Genomic DNA, 15399 nt, shown 5'->3' on the forward strand with positions numbered 1-15399 from the left:
ATTTTTTAAATAAACAAAGTGCAAATGTAGTTAAAAGATGAAGCAACTTTTGGAGATTGTAATTTTTTTGTGATTTTGTATAGAAAATGTGGACAAATTCTAGTAATGAGATGACTATGTTGTTGTTTATTGTTTATAACTTGTTTATATCGTGGAGACATGATTTTTTTATGATTTTGTATAGAAATGATGGATAAATTCTAGTAATGTTCCAATTCCAGTTTTGTACAACCAATTTATGATTTTGTATAGAAATGATGGATAAATTCTAGTAATGTTTCAATTCCAGTTTTGTACAACCAAACGCAGGAAAAACCTCTTCCCATCAAATTCTAGGTGAACCAAATGGGTTCAATCATATTCCTGAAACTAAATTCCAGATTAACAAATCCAACATTTGATAGATTCCAGTATTAGACAAATGTTGCATTTGCTAATTCTAGTAGCCAAACGAGCCCTTTAAGGGCCCATTTGTTTGTCAGCATAGGAATAGAAAATTAGAATGGAAAATTATAATAGGAATGGAAATGTGGAATGAGAATGAAAAAGAGCAATCCTATTCTTGTTTGGTTAACCTGGTATTTGATTGGGAATATGTTACTCCCTTGTTTGGTTGTACAAAAATGGAATAGGAATAAGGTGAAGTTTTGTATTTTTAAAAATAAATGGAATAAAAAAATGTTTAATTTTTTTTTTAAATTAAAAAAAAATTTAACCAATTTTTTTAAATTAAAAAAAAATCAAATTGGGAATAGGAATGACCCATTCCAATAACAACTATTTTTTGGAATGGACATATGCTCATTTTAGGGGCAAAATTGGAATATGTTTGTCTTTCCTTTTTCTGATTTGGAATACCAAGCAGAGAATACATTTCCTATTCCAACAAACAAACGGGCCCTTAGAGAATTGAACACACAACTTGGGGGCTATACTTGCAGCAATAAGCAAGACAAAGTGAGCTAGGCAGCCAAGTCTTGTCATCAAGCTTCTCAAGAGTCAAACACCTTTATAAGCTCTTGAATGATGAGCAGTGACCCTCACCCACACTATGTACAAACCACAATTTCAATCCATGACTTGGGCGATACTTGAATGAAGAGCTAATTCTAGAATGATGTCATCAAGTTTCTTAATAGTCACTCAACAAGTCTACCTCTTATAATCTCGAATGCTCTTATAATAGACCTTCATCCACACGATGGACAAATTAGAAGTTGAACCTACAATTTAAATTATCAAATCAAATAAATTGATCCCAATAATCTTGTCGTTAAACTTCATAACTATTATTTAACAACTCTATATTCATGACTCATGTCCCACAATCTATTTTCTTAGTAACTATTATTTAACAACTCTATATTCATGACTCATGTCCCACAATCTATTTTCTTAGATTGAGAACGATGGGAAAAAATCTTTTCCACTATTCTGTGATGTAAAAACAAAGTAAATGCAAACAAAACTTCCTACGTATGCCAATAGAAGGTCCCATCTGAAATATGACTAGAGAGCTTTAGGTAAAGAAAACAAAGAATAAAAGAGAGAGAGGAGGGAAAGGCGTGGGCATGTTATTTGGGCAATAGGCAAAGTGCAAGCACAAAGGGTGAAAAATAAAACAAAAGTTGGGAAGAGCTTAAAATATGCACAAGGCCGCGTCGTCGGAAAGCTCTTGGTGGGACGAATAATTACATTCCACGTGGCAAAACCGCGGGTTTCTGCAGTTTCCGGCAACGCTGACATACGACAACAAATTTAAGAAGAAAAAATAATTTTAGGTGCTCAGGTGCCGCATTCATCCCTTCCGGACGTTATCTTCATTTGCCCGCCTGATTACGTTAAAACACAATTTGTTATTAGGGTTGCCGAATCAGAGCTCCTCGAACATTCAGATCGAGCGTAACGAGAGAGCTAAGCGCTAAAAACATTCATTGATTCCGATATGCACGCACACAGATGCACTGCCCACTGCCAGTGCTTGTTCTAGTGGCGGTGTTTACATGTGAAGCATGAATCCTCTGTCCGGAGCTTCAATCTGGGATGGTTAAAGACAGTTTTTTTCCAGCGGAAAATTGGGTCGCTATTTTGGCGGTGAGTCGATCGGGAGCAGTCTAGTGGGGGACTCGATCTCAGCCGGCGGTCTCTAGCTCGATCTGCAGAGGATAAGTCCTGGTAATTATAATGTGCTCCTCGAGTTCCTTAATTGTGGATTTCGTTTTGTTTCCATTGGATTTGGTTATGGATATAATGTTGATCGGATGTTATCTGCACCGATTTTGAAGCAGGGAGCTAAAGGTAATTACTTGCGTTTTAGTCTCGGAATTTTCAATTCAATTCCCACGATTCTGTCGATTGAATGGGATATTTATATTAGGGTAATTGAGATGCCAGTGATTGCATTTAATGAGATAATTTTGGTTCAGTAGCGAAGATAGGCACTGTATTGGGGTATTGAATACGTTTGGACTGACTTGTTTGACTTTACGGACTCTGGATTTTGTCAGCTGCAGGGAATAATCTTATTCTGTATTGTTTTAATTATTTTGATACAAAATGCATTGGATTTTTACTTACGAAGGCTGGGACTTTAATCCAGGTGAAATATTGGACAAAATTCAGAAGTTCAATCGCCAGGGGCATTTTAGTGGATTCAGTAGAGGAGCTCCAAATGTTATATTTATGCAACGAGCAGGGAAAACAATGAAATGGGTCTCGCTGCTTAAGGATAAGGTTGGCTTCTCACATCATTCATCTTCTTCGCCTCGGGCGCCAGAACCGGTTCCATCTCCTAGCACCGCCGCTGAAAAGCCCAGGTAATGCTGACATTCCTTTGATGAACTCCTTTGGAATAATTGATTATTCCTGCAAGCTTATGGGCTTTGCCTACGATAGTTTTGCTGGAATGTGTCCATTTGATCAAGGTTTTACATTCTTTGATGCCTTACAAAAGTAATTCTTGCTTAGAAGACATGATTTTCTCTGTGCATATCAATAAGTAGAAAAGATTTTGATAAAACTGCATAGTCGAGTTTTAATATCAATGTTTTAGATCACACTTCCTGATCACACGCTATTGTCCTGAGATGGAACATGGAGTGTGGTCTGAAACATTGATATTAAGTATCCACTTCTCAGATTTTCCCAAAAGCCTTTTTACTCAACATGACTTCATTAAAATATTCAAACAATCCTGATAAAACAAGCAGATTCTATAAACAGTTATAAATCTTCGGTGGACGTATGAATCAGAAAAGATTAGACATCTGAAGCAGCTTTTGCCAAAGCTTTATCTATCAATAAAAAAATAAACAACTTGTTTTGCAAAGACATGAGTACACACTTATGATTTATGATCATAGAAAACCACATTCAATTCGTGTTATATTGGCATTCAGTCCTGATTCCTTTGCTCTGTTACACATGCATGAAACTTTCCATAGCAAGACCCTACTGGGAGCAAATTAATTAGACAAGTTGAAACTGGAACAAGATGGCAGTGCAATATCAGAGGTCTTATAATTCCCATGGCTAATTAACACGCTTTCCAGTAATATAATCTTTTTGTGTGCTATACGGTCATTAGGACCTTGTTCTGATGCTATTGCAACTAAATCTTGTCTTGTACTTTTTATAACTTGTAAATAACTTTGGTGGGTATTCTTAGAGGAGTTACATACACACTTCTTCTTGGCATATATGAAACTAAATCTACTACAAGTAAGAAAACTTACTGTTTGTTGAATTGTAATTGCACTGCAACAAAAGAAAATTGGAGAAATGCATACAAAAAACTATAGCAACAAAGTCAATACCATTTACACTCACAAATGTCATTGTGTATTTGTGATGTATTCATTAGATGCTACCTCTAGTATGTTGTAAAATATATTAATTATAAATGAACAACTCTTCTTTTTCTCGGAAGATTGACATTCATATAATATTTGCATGAGACACAACTCTGTTGTCTGTGATAAAAATGGCTAAAATGTTACTTTTAGTGCTTTTCAAAACCTAATAGCTGTGCAGTAAAACCGATTTTCATATTAATGTAATCCAATAATATACTGTCGGTAACTGGGAGGTAATATACTACTGTCACTTTCTATGTTGCAAATATCATAACTCTAGTCACTTAGTCTGTAATCATCAACTCCCAATTTCTTACCTTATTGCCCCATCCATGCTATGTCAAAATACAAATGGTTTAATCCCACAAAAATCTGTAGGATACAAGAAAATGGCATAATCTTCACATGCAGATTTTCCTATTATTTGCCTCAGATCTATGTTTTCACCATTTTCATTCTCTCATGTTCACTTACCCTTGCCTTCGTTAGAACATAAAAATTAAAACTATTCAAATGCACCACTTGATAGAAAATAATGAATGATCAGTACTGATACATGCTATAATGGAAAGTAATTGTCACGTGCCTATAATAGCAATGTATCTTTGCGATAAAATCTATATATGTATGAGAATATACTTGGTGTAGTATTTATATGTTTAAGTCAATGCTAAGTTTCTTTCATATCACAATAAAAAATATATACTCTCATTTGTGTTTGCCTTGCCTTTTATAGGACTTGCTCAAGCTTGAAAAGGGTTCTCGTTTGTCCTCATGTGCCTTGCCTAGTTCACAGGGGAAATCTGTTAGCAGTAGTTCTAGCCCCTTTAGAATCTCTTTTTCTTTTTAAGTGAACAATGTTAGATTTTTCTTTTTTGTGTTTCTTAAAGTGCCCGGTAAACTTTTTTATGTTATTGGTGACACTGGCATGGCACACGCCTCAGCTCCACACAAAACATTTTTGACTAGGAGCTATGAACCAGTGAGGCCACAAATAAGGTACCTCATCCCCTTACTGCACAACCAAGGCCCAAATCTGTGGGCACATTGGATCAGTGAAGGCACAAGCTCGCGATCACAATGGCCTAGTGGAGGTTTAAACCTGGGTGGGGACAACAACAACACACTAAGTTGTGATCTCAGCCAACAATGCTAGATTCATACTTGTTTAGGCTATTTAAATTTTAGAGCGTCACACTCTAGTAAGTCTTCCTTCACTTAGCTAAGCTTGAACTAGATGTTCTTTACATCTTATTTGTACAATATAATTTGACTTACTGCAAAAATCTTCTTAAGGGTTGTATTCACGTCACTTATTTCTAAATATATGGGAAGAAGAATGCTATACTCAAATATCTATTTGGAAGGGTGGTAGATTGTAATAAAGCAATGTGACGCTAAGTGAATAGGTAAACAGAGCCAAAGCTTCTAGACTCTTTTTTCCTTGGCTGGGTAAATGCTATTTTTAAACGACTCGTTGTTTCACTTATCCAGTACATAAGACATTTAATCTTCCCTTGTATTGGGCTCATTTAGACTACAATTCATAGAGGAAACTCAGAAACTCACAACTCTATATTTGATAAAAAGTCTTAGTTCCTTAGGTTGTTAATTGAGTCTTATTTCACTAATGAGGTCGATGGTGTTTAATTTTAGACCACATGCTACATTTCCATTTCATTGAAATGGCACTAGTACAAAGATGGATTAGTTCAGGAATAAATCCCAGATTCATTTGATAGATCATAGATTAGATACGTGTTGTATGGAAAGCTAAGGCTGGAGGAAGTGTGTGCAATGTTTGTTGAGGTCTACAAGGAGTTGGGTATTACCTATCCAATCTGAGCAAGTCCACACACAAGGCTAGTAGAGTTTTGTTATAGATGAGTAGATGCTTTTGAAACACAATATTGTTGGTTTTTATAGTCAGATATGATGCCTCGTAGGCTCAAAGCCTTTTTTATTCCAACTCATAAAGAATCTCACAATGTTACATTGGCAGATAAGAGAAATCCTTATATAAACTGATACTCAATTTATTGTTGGTTTGTTGTACTGGCATTGTGTAACAGAATGCCACTTTTACTTATACTTTATTCAGTTTAAGTGTCATTTTTTTGGTAGCTTCAGTTAGATAAACCTATGAGTCTAAACTGTTGAAGATATTATGTCAATTTAATTAATATCATGTGATATATATATATATATATATATATATATATATAGAGAGAGAGAGAGAGAGAGAGAGAGAGATGATTCATGGAATATTAGTTATATATATTCATACTATAAAAGTATAATTGTTTTGTTATTAATTATATAATAATGAATAGACGTGTTCCATGAAGGGACATGGGACATGTCTCTTCTTGGCTCATTCTCAATATAAATACAAGAGTTTGCTGCCTTTGGAAAACACATACACTACAGGCAGTGCTTATACATTTACAAAGATCCTAAAATAAACATGGTATCAAAACCAGGCTGCAAATGAATGGAATGAAATTATATTAGAAAACCATTACATGAAATCATTATGTTGTTAGTAAAGAAATAGATAGAGGAGTGTGAAGGCATCAATGTCTTCAATTAGGGATGAATATATCATCCAGCTTTATGTACACATGTGGAAGCATGGTTCACAAGTCAATACAAATGATTAAGGTAACTCTAGCAATAGAGCATTCTAAGAAGGGATGACAATGATTGTAACCTTCACCTACTGCGAACTATTTTACAATGTATTAAACTTGGAAGTTATTATTTCTCTGAGAGTTGACAATGGTGATTTATCTCATTAGAAAGGCATTCAACACCACTTTAGATAATCATCTTCATTTTGGAAATTACCTCAAGCAAGCAACAAAAGTTTTTGGCTTGGTCCTGTTGTCCTTGCGGTAGGAAGCAAATGTCGCAACTAAATATAAATCAAATGGGATTGTATATATTCATATACATGGTTGGAACAAAGAGATGGCTGTTAATGAAGAAGGAAGTTGACGAGTATTGATAGGATCTATGTTATTTTTCTGGAAAGTGCAAGCCTACCCTTGTTTCAAGTAATGTTGCTGATGGTCCCAATGTGACAAATGATTCCATTCATGGTAAGACATGGTGCAGTAAGACACTCCCCAAAACTCCATCCATATCTCATATGCCTGTGGTAGGTAATCGACGACAGTTATTAGGTTTGATGGGTAGATTGTAATGTCCCCTTTTTGGGACATTAGAAATATTGAAGTCTTATTATTTATAATGTTAAAATTGAGTAGAAGAGCGTAGGCTCGAATTATTAAAAGTTCAATTTAATGTTATTAAGAGGGCAAAAGATCAAGGAGGAATAATACGAAATGCCAGAGGGAAGTTGAAGAGTCATAAGGGAATAGGACGAAAGCCAGAGGGGAGTCGAAGAGTCTTAGTTTGTGTATTAGAAGGGGAAAAAGGCTCATTGCTGGGCATGCTTGATTTATGATTCAGTTTCAGTTTTCTCTCTTGTGAGAATTATTCAAAAAGCTTTAGCTTTCAGCTAGTATGAGGATGTAGCCCCTTGTGCCAGTAGACAATAGATGCAAACCCATTGTCCAGGGGATATCAATTTAGGTGTTTCTTTCACACTTATAGGTTCTTATTCTAGTGTTCCAATCTGATTGTTAATCTGTATTTAAGATTGGGTTTTTGTATTGGTTATTGTATTGCTGTTGTATAATGCAATAACATGTTTACGAAGTTGTATGAGAGTTTTCTGGTTTCTTCATTGTGGGTTTGTAATGCATTTCTATATGCTTCAAATCCTGAATATTATTCTAAAAGGAACTGGTTATTAACTTGTGGAAAATCTTCTGGTTTTATTGTCATATCGTTTTACATTTGCCTACGTTTGAGTTTGAATATTATAATTAAGAAGAAGCTGGTTAAACATCTGTTGGATTTTGTACTGCTTTCGATTGTGCTGGAATACATCTGCAATGTTTTAGTTTTGAATATATTGTTGAAAGAGAACTCTAGTAAATATCCGGCTCGTGATATTTCATAGATTTAGCCAATTGTTGCCACTTGACACTAATTAACCAGATCTCAACCAAGCTCCACCAAGCAAACAGCAACTTGTTTCACATCAACATAGTGAAAACCATACAAAAATGTCATATTGATAGTATCTCTATTGAGAGTATATTTTTACAAGCATAGTCTTTATTGCAGCTTGCGAGTGTAATACCCCAAAATTGGCAGCTTGACATTCTAAACTAATTTCGGTGCATTAGTCTCGAATCATCAATTTCTGAATTGACAAAGTCCTATTGTACTAGGCATTTCTGACCACTTGAGTTTACTTGATCTAAGCACCAATTGTAGAAAATCAATAATTTGCAATAATCTCATACTTCATTTAATTCCTAAATATCGACTTAATTTGGCTAATAAACCCCTCTGATTGAATTAATTTAAGGTTCTAGTGCATTTAATTAAATTAAATCATCTCTTTTAGCTAAATACACATGAAAAAAGAATTAAATAAATTAAATACCTTCATTTCAATTATTGAATTTAATTATTCAAATAATTGAGAATGTTCAAATATGAGGTCATATTTAATTAATAAATCAAATATTCTCTCAAAATCTTCTCTCCCGTTTAGGAATGGAAACTTTGAGTTAATTTGAAAAGAAAAGGAAATAAATAAGTCAACTGACTCTCAACTGAATTTTATCTCCTAAAATCTCTCAAAAGCTGTTCTCTCAAATAGAAACTTGCCATTCAAATTGGATTCTCAATCTATCTTGACCGTTCATCTGATTTGATCTCCACCATTTGTTCAGTTCTGGGATTCTATAAAAGGAGAACTTTTGTCTCTCATTGAAGGGGATGCAATTGATGAGTATTGAAAACGCTGTTGATTTGAGCACTCAACTTTCTTGCATTCAAAGAGATCTTATTGCTATCATTTACTTTCATAGTTACCTCTCATTTAGATTACAAATGCATACATTCTAGCTTAGCATTGCTTACTTTGTTCTTAGATTAACTTGCATTTCATATAGATTAAATTCATATCTCTTTGCATAGAAAATCTCAAAAACATAGCTTGATCTTGCATTCATATAGCTTAAATCCTTCATTCTTAGATCAGTCTATGGTCATTGAACTCTCGATTCTGAGAGCACATTCAAACCCCATCAAGATAGAAGACAACAGGTTGCCTTGTTCAAACATTCAAGATGAACAATTCCATGTTCACTCTTGGATGAATCTGATGAATAATGACTATGTCGAAGTGTGTTGCTGATTCCTGAGGCCCACATTTAGCACTTACATTTCTGGCGCCCCACGGTCATTAGCACCTTGGCTTATTCTCAATATAAATTCTAGAGGTTGCTGCCTTTGGAAACCACATACTTTATAGGCAATGCTAATACATTTACAATGATCCTAAAATAAACATGGTACCAGAGCCAAGCTGCAAATGAATGGAATGAAATTATATTAGAAAACAATTACAAGAAATAATTACCATTGTTAGTAAAGAAATAGATAGAGGAGTGCGAAGGCATCAATGTCTTCAATTAGGGATGAAGATATCATCCAACTTTATGTACACATCATTAAAGAATTTAGAGATGGACCAGTTCATATGCGGAAGCATGGTATACGAGTCAATACAAATGATAAAGGTAACTCTAGCGATAGAGTATTCGAAGAAGGGATGACAATGATTGTAACCTTCACCTGCTGTAAATCATTTTACATTGTATTGAACTTGGAAGTTATTAATTCTTCGACAGTCAAGAGTGCTGATTTATTTCATTAGGAAGGCATTTGACTCCACTTTGGATAATCATCTTCATTTTGGAAACTACTGCAAGCAAGAGACAAATTTTTTTGGCTTGGTACACCTCCAAATATATGCAAGCTACGAATAAACACTTGTATTTATATGGATACACCTCCAAATGGGGTCATACTTATCCTCCATTCTTGTATACTTGGATGTTATGGCCTCCTTGGCCCTATCCATGCCCTCATATATGTAGCCCATAGAAGGCTTCTCCCCATCAACAAATTTTAGGAGAACTACGAAGGGCTTGGTGACGTGCATATGATGTTAGAAAAAAGACTTAAGCCACAAATTTTTGGAAGGCATTCGATACCTCCAAATATATGCAAGAGACCGATAAACTCTTGTATTGATATTGATAGACCTTCAAATGGGTGGCCATACTTATCCTCCATTCTTGTATACTTGGATCTAATGGCCTTCTTGGCCCTATCCATGCCTTCATAAATGTAGCCCATAAAAAGCTTCTTCCTATCAACAACTTGTAGGAGAACTACGAGGGGCTCGATGACCTGCGTATAATGTTAGAAAAAAGATTCAAGTCACAAATCAAATAAAAAAAGGCAAAATTGTGCAATTGCAAACCAAATTAAAATGTGCATATAACTTGAAAGTAAAATTAAATTTAAAAAAAAGTAAATACTAAATGTTAAATTGTAATAAATTTACTTGTACAATTTCTTCACAAGGGTTCAAAAAACTTGGCTCATCAAAAATGCAATTTCTGACATCTATCCTTGCAGTTATTGTAGCTTAGGATGAGGAAGTCCACTCCTTAACAAATATATGCCTCAAAGCTTCCTTTTATGTCATCAAGGATTTTAGTGCGAGGAAATTTGAAGCAAACCTATACCAAGATGAGCCAACTCCTTTTGCTCCGTGTATGGACCAATGCATGATTGTAGATAGAGTTGCGGATATTCTTGGCCCTTTCAATGCATGGTTTGATCCATTCAAGCTTACCAATATCTTCCAACATGAGGTTAAGGCAATGCGTGACACATGGAGACCAAAAAGTTTTGGGGTGCCTCTTCACTAAAGTTTTCCTATAGCAATTTTAATTTAATCGTAAATTTAGATATGTTCAGAAAATTTTAACTAAATTTATAGATGTCTCTCCATCAAATTTTCAAAACTTGAAAAGTTAAAACTTAAAATTTTATCCACAATAACATAACTAGTTGCATTATTTGTCACCACTTGCATCCTCCCGTATGACTTTCTCAATGGACTCACATGTTTATGTGGCGTTATTCACATTTAAGGAAGCATCAATAGACTTCAAGATCATGGTGAATCTTAAAGAAATAAAATATAACAAAATAATTATCAATTATCATGGATCAATCAACAAATCGAAATTTTAATTATTCAATGCATTTAGGGAAGTAGAATGATCAATGCATTTAGGGAAGTAGAATGATCAATCACCTTCGTAAGAAACAAGAAAATTTAGGAGTGTTTTGTTCCTCCTATCCGTCCAACCATCTACCATGATGATGTATTCTTTTGGCTCCAAGAGTGTTGGTGGTCCTCTAGCACAACTTTCATATCCTCAACCACTTTTAACAAGAGTGGGCCAGTTAACATCAGTAGGGACTTTAAACCCCGTACCACAAATGATTACGACATCTATCACACCTTACCTATAAGGAGATTTGTCACAAATAGATAGATCATTATGATTGGACAAAGTAGCCTTCAACTTAAAAGTTTCAAATTCAAGCTCTAGATTTTAAATTTTACTTTTAAACTTAAAGCAATCAAATAAAAAAGAATTACCTGGTTGTAGTGAATGGAATGTTGCAAAAGTACCAAAGTATGCAAATTTGTTTGTTTGTAGCATTATGAATCTTCTTGTTCCAACCTATGCTCTCAAGCGAGGGTTGTGCGCCATGAATACTGCGAGACACAAAGTAACTAGCCAATCTCGATTTCCGCACTCTAGGATGAAAGGTAATAGTGCCACTAGCACTAGTACTAGTAGTAGGATGAAAGGGAGGCCCAGTAGAACCCTCTCCAACACAACCTGCAGATGCGAAGGTGGGTGCATGAGAGCCAATAGCACTTAACTCTTCCAATTGCCTCTTCTTTGCTAACTTTTCTTGTTCATGTTTTTCTAATAGGACATAACAAAAACATTTTGCCTTGGGAGTTTCTTTTTGCATATCTCAATATCATGCCCATAGTTGGAACAATCGGCGAGAAATCTGTGAGTTTCCAACACTTGCCGAGTTTTTCGCCGAAAAACTTGCAAAAACGATTTACTTGGCGGGAGCCAAAAAATCGCTGATTACTCACCGAGTAATCAGCAAGTTTTTTTTTAAAAACTTGCAGAACAGCAGAAAACAGCCGCCTGCGTGCTGGCCTAGTAATATAGGGCAAAAGAATTGATTTTCTGCAGTGCCAATTGCATCTGTGCATTCTAGAGGCTTGTTTCTTTTGTGTTGTCTTTAATTAACTTATTAGATGCATCTTCTCATTAAATTTGGCAAAAAAAGTATTTTTAATAAATTTCAGCAGTTTTTTAAGGTTCCTGAGTTTTTTAAAAAAATGACCAAGTTTTTCCTGATTAAACTTTTGGGAGGCTTGGTGAGTTGTTGCTGAGTCTGAGTTTTCCAACTATGATCATGCCCAAGTATGCCAGCAATATGATATTTGAATCTATTGATGCCACCAAAATTGATTTCTTTACAAAAAAAACATTTTGTCTGATTATTTTTTCTGCCAAGAGAGTCTTCGGTATATTTCCAAGCCTCATCCTGTCTAGGCACTGTGAAAAATGAATGTTTTAAAATGTTAAGGCTGCTGCAATAAGAAAATTTTACAAAGTTATAAACTAAGAAAAAAATCAGTAAACCCTACATTCTTTTGAATTTTTTTTGTAAATATATGTTTACAAATCTTTTCTAAAAAAACCGTAGGGTTTGCACTCTGCACTTCGCTATTATTCTACTTCTCTTATGCAATCTATTAAAAAACATTCAAGACTTAAAGTTATAAACAAAAAAAATTTAACAAACAACAAAAAATCCATTAACATACCAAAAAAATAAACAAAATCTACAAAGTTTAACACTTGCCTCTTGCAAATGAGTTGAGAACTCTTGCTATTGACTCCTTGATGCTCTCAATGCAAGCCCATGGCCTCCCCAAAGTGGTTTGTGGTCTCTTTGATGCTCTTCTTCCCTGCTGGATGCAAACTTATGGTGTCTCTTTTTTCTTCTTTGCCTTCAGTTTTCCTCTCTTCTTAGAAGACCTTTTAGGTTAAAAGGAAAAGAAATGCCAAAAAATAGTGTTTAAAAACATTTATTTTAAAGTTTTTAAAGTGCCAAAACAGCATTGCCGCTGGTTGAGTCATGGGACTCAGACTCCAACTCGTTGAGTTGGATGAGTTTTGGCCAAAACTCATCGGGCCAAACAGCCGAGCCAACAAATCTCGGCCAACATCACCTAGTTTGCCAACTCGACAAACTCGCCCAACTTGCAGCGAGTTTGGGAACTATGAGTAATCCAAGCTCGAAGATGGAGAAACAAGATAGTAAGAGATGTGTGAATATGAAGCAAACTTTTTGACATAATCTCAATTTTGGATAATTTAAATGCTTAGAGAAAGTCTTTGATGCAAAATTGAAGTGAAAGAGAGGTAGAAATGGAGGAGGAAGATGGAGAAGAAAAGGAAGAAGTGTAGAAGAAGGCACAAGAGGAAGATGTTAGGAAAGGTAGTGTTGAATATCTTGTTAAGTTTTGTTTTTTTCGTCCATTTGTGCCTTGCGAACCAATTTGAGTCTCAACACTTGGTCTGCAAACTCAATATTAGTTTCCAATTGATTTTATGATGTTTGATGAGACATTTAAATAAATAGTGATGAATATAACTTGCACCCTAGAAACATTGTGGCATAAGGAAATCCCGTGGTCATTTTTTTGAACTTGTGAATTGTGTATGGATGTGTGTAAGCCAGAATATGGAACCTGAAGTACCTTATGGTTGTAGTGGAATAGAAAAAATATTGTATAATGATGAGGCCTCATCCAGACAAGTGGAAGCCACAACCATGGCGAAGATTCGACTTTCAATGCTTGGGTGGGTGCTAGATGACCAATTAAGTGGAGGCCAGTTGGATAGGTTTCATGGACTTGTTTTCCCTGATTTATTTCAGCACGGGCCCATGTTTTCAGAAGGTGATTTTTTCGTTTTATTTTCTGTGTTTGTTTGAAAGTTATTGTTCTTGTTGCATAGTGTTATAGTAGAGGGATTATGCCTAGTCCAATGTTGAATAGGAGCTCCTTGAAGTTAGAGTTGTATGTTACTAAATGTTGGATGGATGATTACGGAGGTGCATAGAGAAATCACAGAGACTACAACAACATTCAATCTTAAATATCATTTTTACATAATTAATATTGTGCAAGATGTACACATACCTTTCCCAATAGGCTGGAGTGAGAACAGTAGTGTGCAGAAATATGCTAGCGATGTTGTGTACCTTGTGTTTACAATCAAGCTAATTTAAGATTTGTTTTGATAAGATTGCAATTGTTTGTGTAATGATTGCTTGTGAACCGAGTGTATTTTACTTGCTTGAATTTATCACATAAGAGATGTAGAAGTTTTGGTGTTGCGTGTGCCAAAGGATAGTTTGCAAAAAAGTATGTTCATTACAGAAAGGTAACATGTGCCATGAAATCAAAGTGCAAAGCTGATTATTTTCAAATGCTTGCGGATCACCAGAGGTGGTTGTTGGAGTTTAGATACGGATATTGATTTGTATATTGGATGTAAAAAGATGTTTATTTGACCCTTTGATGTAGAACAGGATTTTGAAAATAAATGTGTGGGGATTTATCACTAAGATTAGAGAATTAAGCATCGACAAAACATATGTTCATTAGAGAAACTTGATATAAATGTGAAATGTGTCTTGAAGATTTAGTGGTTCTATTGTTTATGATTATCCGATGCATGCCATGGCTGGATTGTTTGGCACAAGGTAGGTAGGCAGCCAAATGTCCCTCATGTTGAGTAGGCTACCTTAGTCAGCTAAGTCAGTATACAGTGTTACGGAAGCGTATGGTTCCTTTCAAGAAATACATGTGTCTAGGTTTAAGTTGCCTATGTTAGGCGGAGTCTCGTGCTAAGGTATACTCAATCAATAATTAGAAAAGAAGACATCACTTTTTAGAAGATTTGCTACAAATAACATACAAACTTTTCCAATTGTCTGAAAAACTCAAAAATACTGAGAGGGGGAGGCGGTGAATCGGGATTTTAAAGCATTTAAAACAGCGAGCAAGTCAAAATGAAAGCATGAAACACAATAACACAAATGTTTATCTTGTGGAAACCCTTTTGTGTAAAAACCACAGTACACTAATCTTCTCAAAACCGGGCTACAACCCAGTACAATCAGAGCAGCAACTCTTTGGCTCATCCAAATAAAATTATGGCTTCAACCCAAACAAATGAAGGCTGTGACCTCCAGAGGGTTCCTACCTAATATATTCAGATTAAAGGATACATATCAAGCCCTTTTTTCACCAAGGATCGGCTAAACACACACAAATCAACTGCAGTATTCCTGATTCTCAGGTACCTCTCTCAGATTCATCAGACCCAGATCTGTAACAGAAATCTAAGTTCAGTATCACAGCCAAGAGTGAAAAGAAAACTAATGTCATGTATCGTTTTTAATATAGAGCAATAAACTT

General features: G+C 35.2%; 1 protein-coding gene across 2 annotated transcripts in view; it reads left to right on the forward strand.

Annotated features, from left to right (window-relative positions):
* The first annotated feature begins 1820 nt into the window (after positions 1-1820).
* LOC149534758 (protein SPIRRIG-like) overlaps positions 1821-15399 on the forward strand; it is a 76684-nt gene continuing 63105 nt past the window's right edge. Inside the window, exons 1-2 of one of the 2 annotated variants that reach the window (XM_089803910.1) lie at positions 1821-2175; positions 2600-2816. In XM_089803910.1, coding sequence (XP_089660036.1) covers positions 2683-2816 — 134 coding nt within the window. In that variant the 5' untranslated portion in view covers positions 1821-2175; positions 2600-2682. Of the gene's footprint in view, positions 2299-2599; positions 2817-15399 lie in introns of both variants that reach the window. The other variant, XM_089803909.1, reaches the window with a different exon arrangement.

The sequence above is a fragment of the Cupressus sempervirens genome, chromosome 10 (genome assembly GCF_028749045.1).
Source record: "Cupressus sempervirens isolate cs-2001-9-10 chromosome 10, ASM2874904v1, whole genome shotgun sequence".
NCBI classification, from domain to species: Eukaryota; Viridiplantae; Streptophyta; class Pinopsida; order Cupressales; family Cupressaceae; genus Cupressus; species Cupressus sempervirens.